The sequence below is a fragment of the Habropoda laboriosa genome, unplaced genomic scaffold (assembly GCF_001263275.1).
Source record: "Habropoda laboriosa isolate 0110345459 unplaced genomic scaffold, ASM126327v1 scaffold212, whole genome shotgun sequence".
NCBI classification, from domain to species: domain Eukaryota; kingdom Metazoa; phylum Arthropoda; class Insecta; order Hymenoptera; family Apidae; genus Habropoda; species Habropoda laboriosa.
The window spans coordinates 2,058,084-2,071,536 of NW_017100509.1; the positions used below are offsets into that span (position 1 = coordinate 2,058,084).

The 13,453-nt window shown below is 34.9% G+C and overlaps 1 protein-coding gene across 1 annotated transcript; it reads right to left on the reverse strand.

Moving 5' to 3' along the window:
* Nucleotides 1-1,610: 1,610 nt before the first annotated feature.
* On the reverse strand, nucleotides 1,611-13,453 carry LOC108576274. The gene is made up of 6 exons (XM_017939233.1): nucleotides 13,421-13,453; nucleotides 4,876-5,133; nucleotides 3,822-3,958; nucleotides 2,904-3,354; nucleotides 1,987-2,164; nucleotides 1,611-1,852 (listed from the first exon to the last, which is right to left on the reverse strand). Exons 1-6 carry the CDS (start codon nucleotides 13,451-13,453, stop codon nucleotides 1,611-1,613), a joined length of 1,299 nt encoding a protein of 432 aa, XP_017794722.1.

Genomic DNA, 13,453 nt, shown 5'->3' on the forward strand with positions numbered 1-13,453 from the left:
ATAATTTAAAAAAAAATGAAGTTATATTTTTCACAGCATGACGTCATGATATACTGATGAATATATTATAATAAATTGTGAAATCATATAGAAAATGTAATTAATTATTTTATCATATTTAACGGATTCAATTTTGTAACTTTGTATAAATGTGTAAAAGTTGATTATCTTATGTTTTCTTATCATGTTGAATTGTGCAGTACCCGTATACATATTAATTATTCGTAAAAGGAATAGCGTCTGCAATCGTTGTACATATATATTTAATTAATACAAATAAACAATGCATTGTACAAGGAGAATGTACATTTATAAGCAACTGTTAAAAATACAAAATAGTTCGTAAGTGCTAGTTGTAACGTCGCATTACTCTATTTCTTCTGAAAACTATTAACCAAAGCAAAATTTTTATCGTACGCGTAATACGACGATGGAAATCTATTCTATATATTTATTTTCTTTGTTGTACATACGAGTGCATCGAAGTTCGATTGCACTTTAAAATTTCTCTTACATGCTTTAATTTGTTTAATTAAAACTGATTGTCGGTAATTGTATATGTATCTATATGTACGCGTGATTGCACAGTATTACCGCACGACGCACTATATTGTATTTATAAGAGGGTAATATGCTGTAAAATGTTGTGAAACGAAGTGATTGATTTAATTTTTTTGCAAGCAACTCAGTATTTTTAAAAGTGAGATGACATGCATAAATATGTAGTAACATTTTATTTCGCAATAAATAATAATTATTATATGCGATCATATACATAATTAAATACTTTGTTGTATTTATTTACCTATATATTTCGTTGATCAATTAAGGAGTTTACAGTTAGACTCCTTAAATGATCAAACATTATTTACGAGCAATAAATAATATTCTACCTTGTGTGTGTATATACATTGAATGAAACTTACACAACCACCCAAAAGAGAGAAAAACAAAAGAAATTATTCGATACATTGTGATCTAGTGTGAACGGGCACAAAGAAATAAATTATTCTACAATGAATAAGTTAATACAATTAATCTAGAATTACTTATTACTAGAGATTACATATGCACTGTTTCAGGTCACGTAATAGCACTGCACATTTAATGAATTTATTTTACGTTGAGTAAGTGTTTAATGTGAAAAATTAAATAAAATGAATTTCTCGTGCAATTCGTTGTATGAAACGTGCAAAGTGGTTAGAAAGAGACGTAATTGAAAAATTTAGTATTTACTAATGTCTGTAAATTACATTTGCGATTTTTATTTTATAAACAGCAGACTGCGACGTTTATCCGTACGTTCTTACGGATATTAGGTCCTACTAAATTTCTCCTATTTTAATTGAAATAAAATACATGTACACATATATTAGTTGCATTTGAAACTTTGTGTTCTCGCTTTAGTAATCTCTTAAAGCTTACTGATATTACAAAAAAAAAATGTATGTTACAATATAATTTAGAGAGTTCGTTTCCTATGATATGTTGCTTGTACTCGTTGTATCGTGAGTCATTTTGTTAATTTGGTTTTCTGTTTTATTCCACAAACATGCTTTGTTTATTTTGATTGAGCATAATAAGATGCAACGTTTGTAAATATCCCACTACTATTGTACTGTAGATCGACCTGTGTAGCCTGGCGCTGGCTCGGAATATTTTCTTGCGCGATCTCGTACCAGCTCGTCGATCGACTTATTTTGCGGTATGGTCGAGGATAAATTATGTAGACGAGTCGCGAGATAGCACATGATAAAGGCTGATAAAACAAGAAGTGCTCCTAGCCCGGTTGCAACGTATAGAAAGCTACCGCAGCTATTTTCAATTCCAGCAGTCACTTTTTGATATAAATCTGCAAGTTAGCAAATTAATACAATTAATGGTATTTTCACGTTGCATATTAATCTTTTGATATTTTGTCATAGTAGAAGTATATGTATTCAAGCGTATTAATGTTAAAGAATTATGTTTGAATTTATAACTCACCATCAGGCATCATCACCGTGTACTCAATATTTTCTTTGAACTTTGTGTAAGGCGTCGAATCGTTGTATTCTTTTATTAAGCGATCTAACTTAGGAAGAAATTCATTTGGCGCCTCTTTAGCAGATCTTTTCCTCTTCTTTCCGTGTCCCGATGGTTCGAAAAGATCGAGACAGAAATCCTGCGAATCAATGTATTCATTATATGGAATATTTATCAATATTCACGCTATTCTAAATAGAACTTTAATATTTTTCCGTGAATGTCAATCTTATTTTTCTTTCAATTTAAGCACTTACATTGTACGATGTACGATAAAATATTCATTTTACATTAAATGCTTGTATCTGAGTTAACATTCACGAAAGTATCGATTTCATTTGCAATTCAATATTACACGCACAAATAATAAACGACCTGTCTTTTATTCTATAATTGCGATATACCGCACAGTTTATTGTACAACTAATAAAAAAAATATGTATTCAAATGTGAATAATATTTTCTTCAAATGAGTGCAATTGTAAATCTCTGTAAATGTACCATTGTATGATTTAAAACAAAAGTATCCTTTCCCTTTTTCTAATCACATTTATATCGTAATCTGTATGGTGAAACATATTGTCCAAATGATCCTTCATTTGAACATTCGTCATTTCTATTGTATTTTAATAAAACTTTCACCGTGACAATACCCAAGAATAAAAATCTTGCGTTCTCTACTAAAACTGTCCACGTTCAAGAGAAGCACGCGTAAACGACGTTTCAGGAAGCCGCAATCTCGTTGTAACTCCGTGAAAACAGGGCAAAAGGACGACGTTTTTGTTACCGTAGATTGCGTATTACAAGCGAACAGGTCAATAGGAACTTATTCAAACGTCAACCGAAGAGAGAAGCTTGACCGCAAATTATGTCCTTACCGGCTGGCAGTCCTGCGGTTCCATGCAGGCCTTAATCTGCGAGTGAATCCAAAGTGTGGATCGTTCTCTCATCGAGCTGAGCAGAAATGCTTCAAAATCGAGGAAAACCTCGTTCTTTCTCTCCCGATAGCGAGCCGGCTGATGTGGAATAATAGACGCGAAATCTCGATTTCTGCAACCGTCCTTCACCAACACGACACTTCCTGGTGCGTGAGGCTGATCAGGATCAGGGCTAACGGTCACCTCGAGCAGTTTAATGTAACCCCATGCACTGTCCGGACTGATTCGAGCTCTTAACTGAAGCTTCGTGCCGATTGGAACCGCTTGATCGACAGTCTGCGATCCTGACGCGTCTGATACATTGCCGGTAGCCTCGCGGTAAAGGGCCACTTCGTATTCTAAGCGTCCTGGAGTCTCCTCGACCACTCCGGACACCCTGGCACCGTGCGGACTGGAAGAAATAGTTTTTGCAAGAAAATATTCGAGAAAATTTGGAAATTTCAAATTTTTTCTCGATAAAAAGTAGCTAATTTTATTGCATACGTATAAAAATGCATTGAAAAATTGATATATCTATGTATGTATCGATGAAACTGTTCTTATTATTTGTAATAATAAGTGTTCTTTTTGTATTTCATTGAAAATTTTCTCTCTAAAATTTTGCTTGCATTTTAATGACAATAATTGGAAATTTTATATCTGTATTGTTTGTAATAATGTTTTTTCTTTGCATTTTATTGGAAATTTTCTGTAATTGGTAGAACTAAATGATTAAATAGTTAGATTTGTTAAATATTTTGAAAATGACTCTATACGTTGTAGTTTCATTGAAGTTGTAATTCACGTCTATTTAACGTCTATTTAGAGAAATCGATATCAGATGATACGCGACCTTGTCAAAGTGGAGCAACGACTTACAAGGTTCCAGCAAAACCAGCGGCTTTGTGTCGGAGTAACGTGGGCTCAGGTGGCCGACACATCAAGATCAGTTCTTGATCCGCTAGCATTACGACACCGGGGAAGGCCGGGAACCATATTCGCAGGTGAATGAAACCCTGATAACAATGAAAATTTTCCTCCTTCTTTAACGTTCCTTGTTAATTCCTTTCTCAAAAAAAGAAAAAAATCAGAAAAATATTTGCGGAGACGTTCGGTGTTATTAGGCTAAATATAGTACTGGATTCTCGATTTCACAGATAAAAAGAGACTTTTGCGGATTAAGGCGCAAATAAAGGAAAAGTTTGACGATTTTTTGGGGAGATAAGTTTCAGGGCGATGAAATTTCTGTATTTTGGAACCTTAGATTCGCGAAATTCAGAACTTTGGCTTTCTATATTTTGGAACCTTAAATTCGCGAAATTTAGAACTTTGGCTTTCTATATTTTGGAACCTTAAATTCGCGAAATTTAGAATTTAGATTTTCTATATTTAGGAACCTTAGATTCGCGAAATTTAGAACTTCAAAAGAACCTTAAAAATTCAGAAGGTAGGAAGTCCGTAAAGGCACAAAAATTAATCCAAAAGTATCTCAAAAGGCTCCAACCGTACAAGCGCGAAAAAATATTCAAAATTCCTACAGACACCCAACATCAATGAAAGGGTTAAAACTTTCACAGGACATCTATCCTCCCTTCAAACTACACCACACAAAAGAAAAAAATTACGTGAACGCGATTAGCCTTGCCAAAAGAAAAAAAAGTCTAACTTTTTTATTCACATGACAATCACATGTACCGTTCTCTACATCCCTTCTCTCTCCCCTCTTCCTATAATCACAGATCTCTTGAAATTCGAAACTGGACGATAATCGAGTTCTACGATTAGTTGCGTAACAGGCAGGTGGATAGGCAACTATTAGGCTGAATCGGGTTTCGTTTATATCGTAGCACACGATGGTGTACGTCGCCGATAGACCGGAATCAGTTTGCGCGGCCGGCGGCGGGAAATCACGAAATCTCGATCGATGACTCACGTTTCTCTTCAGGATGCCGCATCTCGAGAAGTCAGTCACCTTCAGGAAGTAGTTATCTTCCTGTGGATCGTTGGGATCTGGCCTGATCTGGCAGTGAATGTCGGTGAGAGGATTGGCGGATCTGTCGTCGGCAAAGAGCGGCGCCCCTCTGAAGCCGACTGGCCTTTTGATCTTCGCTGTCAGGAGATCGGCGGCTGATCCTGTGCCGCTGCACTGAATGTCAGAGACCTCGTAATCCTGGGCAACGGTCGCGGCAACCTGAAACAATACCACCGGGCCATTCATCTACACGGTTTTACACGGTACGTATGTAAATTCGTTTTACGTTCTTACACGCGTACGTGTGTACGTACGCTCGGGCTACGGTTCCTGTTCACAAGAACGAGGACGAACGCATGAATTTGCGTGGCCAGGTTGAAGTTACGTTAATGGTAAATAACAGATTAATCTGTTGTCCAAGTTTCTTGCAATTTGCGCGGAACTTTCGGGAGGAAGGTAGAATGCCAGACTTGGAATGAAGTATGTTAAATTTGCGGTGTGTTTATTATTCCACGTGAAAGCAGTGTTGACTGAAGTATTTTTTATTTGGAAGATTTTTTAGATTGTTTTATGCGGATTTGTAATATCTTTTTTTATTTATATCTCGTCGAAAGTTTTTTCGAATTTTTTTAGAAAGAATGAAGAAAAATAGTAATGATGGAACGATTGAAGTATTTTTTATGTTAAAGATTTTAATTTGTTTTATATGATAATATATGTTATCTGCATTCTATCGATTAACAGAGATAAATAGGGGGAAATGATGCTTCACAGTATACTTTAATATGCGATTAACTTTATTTGCACGTATAAATCATACTTTTCCATACTATTTCAAAGTCGTTTAATTTCACCTGCGGTTGCACGTTCCACGCGGTATTTGAACTTTACTTTTTACGCTGCACATTAACGGCGTCCCAATTTAAGGAACGGTTTCTTTAAGTCTTGCCTGACAAGATGAGGTTAAAATGATCCATGCTGTTCTTTTTTTCAACCGATCTTATCTACAGCAAAGTTTACGTGAAACGTTGTGTACGCGAATCCCTCGGTGAAATATCTCAAGCACTTGAGAATATTCGCACGAAATAACGTGTTAGAATTGATAAAAATATTCTTCGAATAAATGACATCAGATTATTTCGATCGAGATTAAAATTTGCTCGAACTATCGATAAAGGTATAATACTATCACAACTGTTTTTTTCGATCATCTTTCACTTCATTTAACGTGTCGTCGGTTATCTATGTCGTACCTTTCCACGGCATAATCTTACAAACAATATTAGTCTGCGTTTACACTTCGTTCAATCATTCGAAAATTCAACTGCAATAAAGAAACAAACAAGATAAAAACGGTGAAGAATGTTGTGAATTTGGACGTTAACGAAAGAAAAGCACAATGCAGCCACACGAACGGAGAATTTCTTATTTGAGCGGACGCTCCGCGGTGGTCCGCGTGTATTAATCATTTACATACTTCCCTAACAAACTTCTCAACTATTTCACCACGAAATAACATCTGTTCAGCTGTGTCACTGCCCTAGACATGCTTGCCTTATTTTTTCTTTCGAACATCTGGCCTGACACGTTAGTTGACCTCTTGCTACCCAGAGCAAGTGATCACTGTTCCACTTAAGGGGGAAAATCGATATTTTTTTTTTTTTTGACATTTTTGCACTCTTCGTAGTCTGGAGAATATGTCTGCTGATCTCTCGAAATTGGATAAATTGTAAGAACTATCGCAGATCTTGGAAAATCTTTAAACGTGGTTTTCTCGAAACCAAGTTTTCCGAAGCTCTCCCTGGGTTTCCCCGGAAACCATTGCACCGATTGCTTTCCCCGTTATACTGCATACTCGGAACATCTATCGCTATCGTTCTACCCAAAATCAGATCGATATTTCCAAAATTTCTCTTTTTTTGCCACTTTGAAACTCACGAAAACTACCAGAAAAAACGTATTTTTCACTTTAACCCATTGCCATTTAACAGAAAAATTTTTTAAATTCACAATCATGGTTGGGTCAATAGTGACACTCTTAAGGATTAAGAAAACACCTGGTTCAATATTTTCTGAGCAATGGTGAAGCCGTCAGCTTTGGAAATTGTGAAATCTAAAAAATCGACCGTCTGAGCGTTCGAAGAAAAATTCATCTGAATTTAGTATCCATTACAGATCGATGAATAAGTAAGAAATTCTTAAAAAAAATGATCCAGTCACGAAAGCGTTAATTAACGTGGATCACCTTGATCCTCTTGCTCGATATCTCGAGTTAAGACGTACGTACATAAGTCTTGAACGTCTGCGGCGATGTCCAGCGCGGCATAAAACTTCGATATGAAACAAGGTGACCAACACGCGAGCAGAGTAGACTTCAATACGAGTAACGGTGTAAAGAAACGCTCTGGTGCACGCCTAAGTTATTCGTTATATGCGTACCATACAGGTTGCCCATCGTACGGTCAGCCAGACGTATAATTGTGGTACAGGTCATGGTTATTTCTCCGAGGTAGGTCAATCGAGCTTTCAACATCGGTTGATTTTCACGATAAAGTTACATAGATAAAGGGGGGAAACAAGAGATAAAAATGGTGAAGAATGCCGTGAGTTTGGGCGTTGATAAAAAAAAAAAAAAGAACAGTGCAGTAATATAGAACGGAGAATTTCATAGTTCGATAAAGTTGATAAACTGACAAGCCAAGGCTATAATTTTATAATTAGCAGAATTCTTTCCACGTGTTCTAACCACGTATGAACGAATATGTAATTTTATGAAATATGTTATATCACACAGTTTTCTTGTTGCAACAGAAATTATAGTCACTTTGAATGAAATCGAAGCAAAGAATTGAATTTGAATTTTTAGTATCGGACTAATGGTGCAGATCCTTTTAATTGTTGTATATTAGAGAAATATTTATTGAAATTTTCCTTCATTTGCATGTTTAAATTTGAATTGATTAAGGAATAAAAAAAAGGTCGATAAAGAAACTCTCGATGTCGAATTTGTCGTCGATGGTGTTTAATCCATCGTTTCATTTAGGCAACAATTAAACTTAAATTGTACGCAAAACCGCGTAATCATTATGGCGCACGTAAAATACATAGAGCCATGCATGGTAGATGTCATTACAATTAATAATCCAATATCAATTGAGTGGAATATTCATTTGCTAATTCTAGTCCTTTTATTGCGTTTTCAAACATTAATTATTATACACCAGAAAGCGGAAATTCCTGATAAACAAACGAACAGTGTTCGATCATTCACTTACAATTAGTGTAACTATAAACAAAAATATTTAAATTGTATTATCGTTAGTGCAATTAGGAAAATAATTCCTTGACAGAAAAACATACGGTTAAAAGTCTTATCTGTGCAATTTTTAGGATTTAATAAAATAATTTGTTTGACTATTTGTCTGATATGAAAATTTTTATAATTTTATAAACTGTATCATCTATATTAACGACTAAATAATTTAAGTACGTCTGTTATACCGGCGAGCTAATTTTCATTTTAAAAATCAGATTAATTAATGTTTCGAAGCGATGATAGAAACTTTACAAACATTTTGGTAATTAGATTCTGATCGAAGTATACTATAGAAAGTAAGAACTTTTACGAAAGCTGAGATAATTCACTAGTAATCAGCAGAGAGAAACATAGTTCTCTCGAGGAATTTTTATCAGCAAACTAAATCGATATTAAAGCGTGTATTTTAACAATCGTAAAAGTTAATGTTTTAAAACCTATCTGTGTATACGGTATACACTTTGGTACAGTTTATATTTATTAAATATCGCGGTAATCTTTAACGAAGTACACGAAGATAACAGAAATATTCGTTTGCTTCCTGCATTATGTTTCTGTATCAGCGAAAATACGAAATTTCGGGTCGGAACTGAATTGAAATATCTCAATTCCGATTTATTGTACGAATTTTCGGATCACATCAGGTTCACCCAATTTTCCGTAGAAATTTTTTAACGAACGTCCCCTTTCGAGTTCGAGATGATAAGTTGCTCGGACTGTACCTCTGCCGACTACACTGCATATTAATTAACACGGTATTAAATCATACAGTATTATAAATAATTCATCAGTGTTTCCGTGTTGTCGTTTTAATCAGCAATTAAGATGGTTCCAAGTATAGGTGAGATATTCTATTTCAAAGTTGTTAGTGGCATTTTCATTTTTAACGAGGGTTTGTCTAGTGACGAAAACTGTTAACCCTTTCACTAATAAGCGCTTTGAAAATTTGCTATTGGCACACTTTCTTTGTAATTTAATCCTTAATTTTTCACCTTTTCCCAATTGAATTTAATTTATAGCAAATTTCAAAACAGTTTGACCCCGATTGAACCGTCACGAAGCGCGTTGCGTATTAAAATCAGCCGCCGAGAAAGGGTTAAGGAACCTCCAGATTGCCAAATATTCGTTTGTTTTCATCGAAGTACAAAAAATTTTCACTGTCGCAGTGTACTGTATTCTTTACATTGATTCGTTCTTTTCTACGTTTACATTTGTTTTCACGTCGCGACAGCGAAGAGGACACTTCGAAATAAATCGCTAGAACTTGACGGTCTTGCAGCGGGAATTTTTCGCGTTCGTGTGAACTCACGCATAAACTGTCACGTGTGTTAACCCTTTCGCTGAGGTAAATTTGAATGGTTGACGATAAATATTTAACCACGGCTGAAAATTTTCTCGTTTCGACTGTATCGTTTTAGAATTCTGTTTTTCTTAGTGGATAAAATTAAGTACGGAAATTTTCAAAACAATCTAAAATCTCAAATTGTTTAAATAACTTCAAATCGTCAAAAATCTGCAATAATGCATACAACCACGTAAAATTGATTAAAGAAGAATAAGAATGCGACAAATATGCAGTTAAACCGAGATAAAATGAAGTATCAAGTAAACCCTTTGTAACCTGATTTTTCTACGCGATAAGCTCGAGAAAATTTTCGAAACACTCGTATAGTCGTGAATAGGAAACGAAAGGGGTGAGAGTATTTCTTGTTCCTTTATTATTATAACAGCATCTTAACCGTATCGGAGATCGAAGCGAAAGAAAATACAAAGTTTCTCCATCTGACAGGATCGATGTAATTTCAATGGAATTGGAACATTCGACGATGATTTCCGAATCGTTAAACGAGAACTATTCGCATTAAAGAAGAAACCGTGGGCCGTTCGAAGGGAGAAATAGGAGTGTCTCTCTCTCTCTCTCTGTTACTACTGTGATGGTCGTGACAGTCGAAGTACCCAGTTTGTGGAGTTAATAGAAGTTTGATCAAGCCTTGTTTCAAATGAATGCCAAACTATGGATTGCTACACCAGGCTGAAAGGACTTTTATTGAAACGTTAATGTTTTTTCGATCGACACCGATCGCGACTCAACTCGGCGAAACGAACGCAGAGCAAACTTGTGTGTCGCGAAATTCAATTTAACCTGTGAATAGTAATAGAAACGATTATAGCGGTAATAGTAATGGGCAGGCTCACCGTTCGTAATAGGAATACACCGTATCGAGGCGTTTGTATTTACTTCGCATCAATTCTTCGTTATCGAAACCGGAGTGAGACATTTCGTTTTTATTTTTGTTTTTTCCTACTGCAGAGCAATCTCTTCGGTCGTATACGTATCAATATCGCGAATATATTGCTTGTTTCTTTTTTTTTTGTTAATTTCTTTTATCAGTTGCAAGATATTTCTAATTGCGAAGATCGTTGCCTTCGCAAATTGTGAAATTACGAAATTTCTAAATTGCGTGAGTATTTAAATTTGATGCAATTTAAAGAGCCTAAATTTGTAGGACAATTCAATTTTATCTGTGGTCAGAAGAAAGTTCAATTTTAGTATGATTGTTATATTTTTTGTAACACTTAGGCTTGAAAGATTCCAGTGAAATTTATTTGTAGGTAATTTTAGTTATATTGTTAATACATGTACTTCTTCTACACTGGAAAAGTTGTTATTAAAATTCAATATGAGATTACACGTTAGTGTGAAAGTTGAAGTATTCCATGTTAATCATTCTTGATATAAAGATAGGATATTTAATTGAAGGTTTAAAGTGAGAAAATGATGTATTTTAATGCGTGTATAAAGGGATCAGTGTAAAGATAAGAGAACACTTTAATTACTACATTAAGCCGGTCGTCGTTGATGGTATTTTACTGGTCATTTCGTGGAGTCTATGATAGTAACAATAATAAATTTTATAAATTACGATAATATTTCGATAAATGCCGTAGTAAATCCTGTTTTTCTCGTAGATACGTTATTTTCTTACAAATTCCTATCGTTTTCACATTCAAGAACCGTTTAGAAAGGAAGATAAATTTGAAAATTAATTTTAACACGATTTCCAATTTAATTGAACGAAATAATTTTACCGATAATTCCGTGAAATTTATAAAAAGCGATAGTACTTCGATCCTCTTTTTCTCATATTACCTTCCTACAAATTTTTGTCGCTTTCAGATTTAGCAATTATTCCAAAGAAGGCAAATTTGAAAAATATTTCTAACACGATTCCCGAATTTAATCGAAAAATAAAGAAAAGAATAAAGGAAAATATCAAAGTTTAAAAAGTTGGATCGAGCACCAATGCGAAGACGAAAAAAAAATTGAATCTTCTTACAAAATTTATTGTATCGACAACAAATACACAAACAACAGACGAAACTGTTTTTAGTAAAGTACGCGTAAAAGCGTATTTTACATTTACGCAAAGTGTTACATGCGCATGTGGTACGCTCCGATTCGATAGATGCGCGGAAAGTTAACGGGAAGAGACAAACAGCCGAATCTGTTACGTGAAACTGGCCTCTCTGCTCGCCTCTTTTCTCGAGATTACCTCCTAGATAACTATACGTATATACAGGTATTTTTCCGTGTTTCTTTCTTTCTTTTTTTTTCTCTCCTTCACGAAAGAACCGCAACTGTGCCTTTATGGCGCCATAAATTCCGTTTCTGTTTCCCACTGGCATTTTGGCAGCGCGACATCGAATCATTTCTACACGCCGGAGATTCTTTACATGTTAGCGACATTCTGAGTGTCTTGCTTGGTTCAAGAAACTTTCGAGTCGTTAATAAACGAATGTCACGTGCCTCATTGCGTTATCCATTCAGCCTGTACTTCGAGGCGGTGCAGGTTAATGAAAATTTGTTTAAAAATTGCGGATAAAACGAATGGATTGCTTAGAGTTCACAGCAGAATTACACAGTCTGTCGATTTATTCTTTTACGTTAATTATTTCAGAATTTAAGAAACTTTCTCGAACTAATTTTGCTAGGTATACGTTACTGTTTAAATATACAGGGTGGGTCACTTAAAAATCTTTTTTAGCTATGGTGGTACGAAATAATTTTTATGTGCAATTTAAATGGCTTCGAAGGATGAATAAGATGGAAGAACAATTTTTTTTTAAGGAAGAAATAGCAAAAAAGAAGTTCTACGTTTGATTTAAATGTTTAGTTTAAAGTTATTTTTAGGTTATCAATGTCTGCTACAATGTACAGTAGAAACAAATTTTTCTTTCACTTTATTCTCCCTTTGAAATCATTTGAATTACGTGTAAAAATTTTCACATACCACTGTAGTTAAATAGAGAGGATTTTTTCGTGATCCACCCTGTATGCAACATCTTGGAATAAATCGTATGATGAGATTAACGCATTTTTACATGCAAATTAAATACACACTTGGAGCAATATATTAAAACGATCTTACTAATTAGCACGATAAATTTCATTTCATATACAATTTTAGTTGTCCATTCAATTATCTGCGACTCTTAAATCTGCAATTTAGAAGAGCAGTGGAAATGGAAAAAGTTTGATAGAATACCGCTTTCGTCGAGCGCGTTAAGGGGATTCGAGTTAACATTTCGAAGTGAAAAACGAAGAGGAATCGTACAAATTATACGGAGATAAAACTTTACGTTTCCATCTGAAGGCAAAGTGATCCTTTAAAACCGTAACAAAAAATTTACGGCTAATTTTCACTAAAATCGGAATTTCTGTAATTCGTACACTTAGAACCTTAAAATCAATCTTCCAAGGAAATACAACGAAAGGACGAAAGAAGAAGAAGCTTCAAAATTCATTTTCCTCGGACTCTCAGATCGTCTCAGATAAATATCTCACCGCTTGATCGATGAAAAGTGTCACACACGAGGTCGACAATTCCTTAACCCTTTGAGGACTCGTACATGCGCTCACAAAACACTAGGAACGCAACTAACAAACTTACACATTTTCATGCGATAAAAATAGTTGGAGTGACAGTGAACTTGTACACTATATTTCAGAAAAATGTAATTTTCATACAATTTAATTAAAGAAAAAAACTGAAGTAGCGACTTAATTGTGTGTTACACAAGTAATCGGTGCTTCGACTTTGGTCCTACGTCCGCAAAGAATTAACAGTGGAAGTTCGTCGACGAAAAACAGGCATTCACGCGAATTTCGAAACGGATGCTGTGACCCACCGTGCAAAATCCAGCGATCAGGATGGTCCACAT

What these genes read in the sequence shown, in the direction of transcription:
- LOC108576274 (XM_017939233.1), bottom strand. Translation starts at nt 13,453, where the DNA reads ATGTGGACCATCCTGATCGCTGGATTTTGCACG. An exon ending in GCGGCATCCTGAAGAGAAAC is followed by an intron (nt 3,959 to 4,875) that starts GTGAGTCATCGA and finishes CATTGTTATCAG; the next exon opens with GGTTTCATTCACCTGCGAAT. An exon ending in AACCGCAGGACTGCCAGCCG is followed by an intron (nt 2,165 to 2,903) that starts GTAAGGACATAA and finishes ATTGATTCGCAG; the next exon opens with GATTTCTGTCTCGATCTTTT.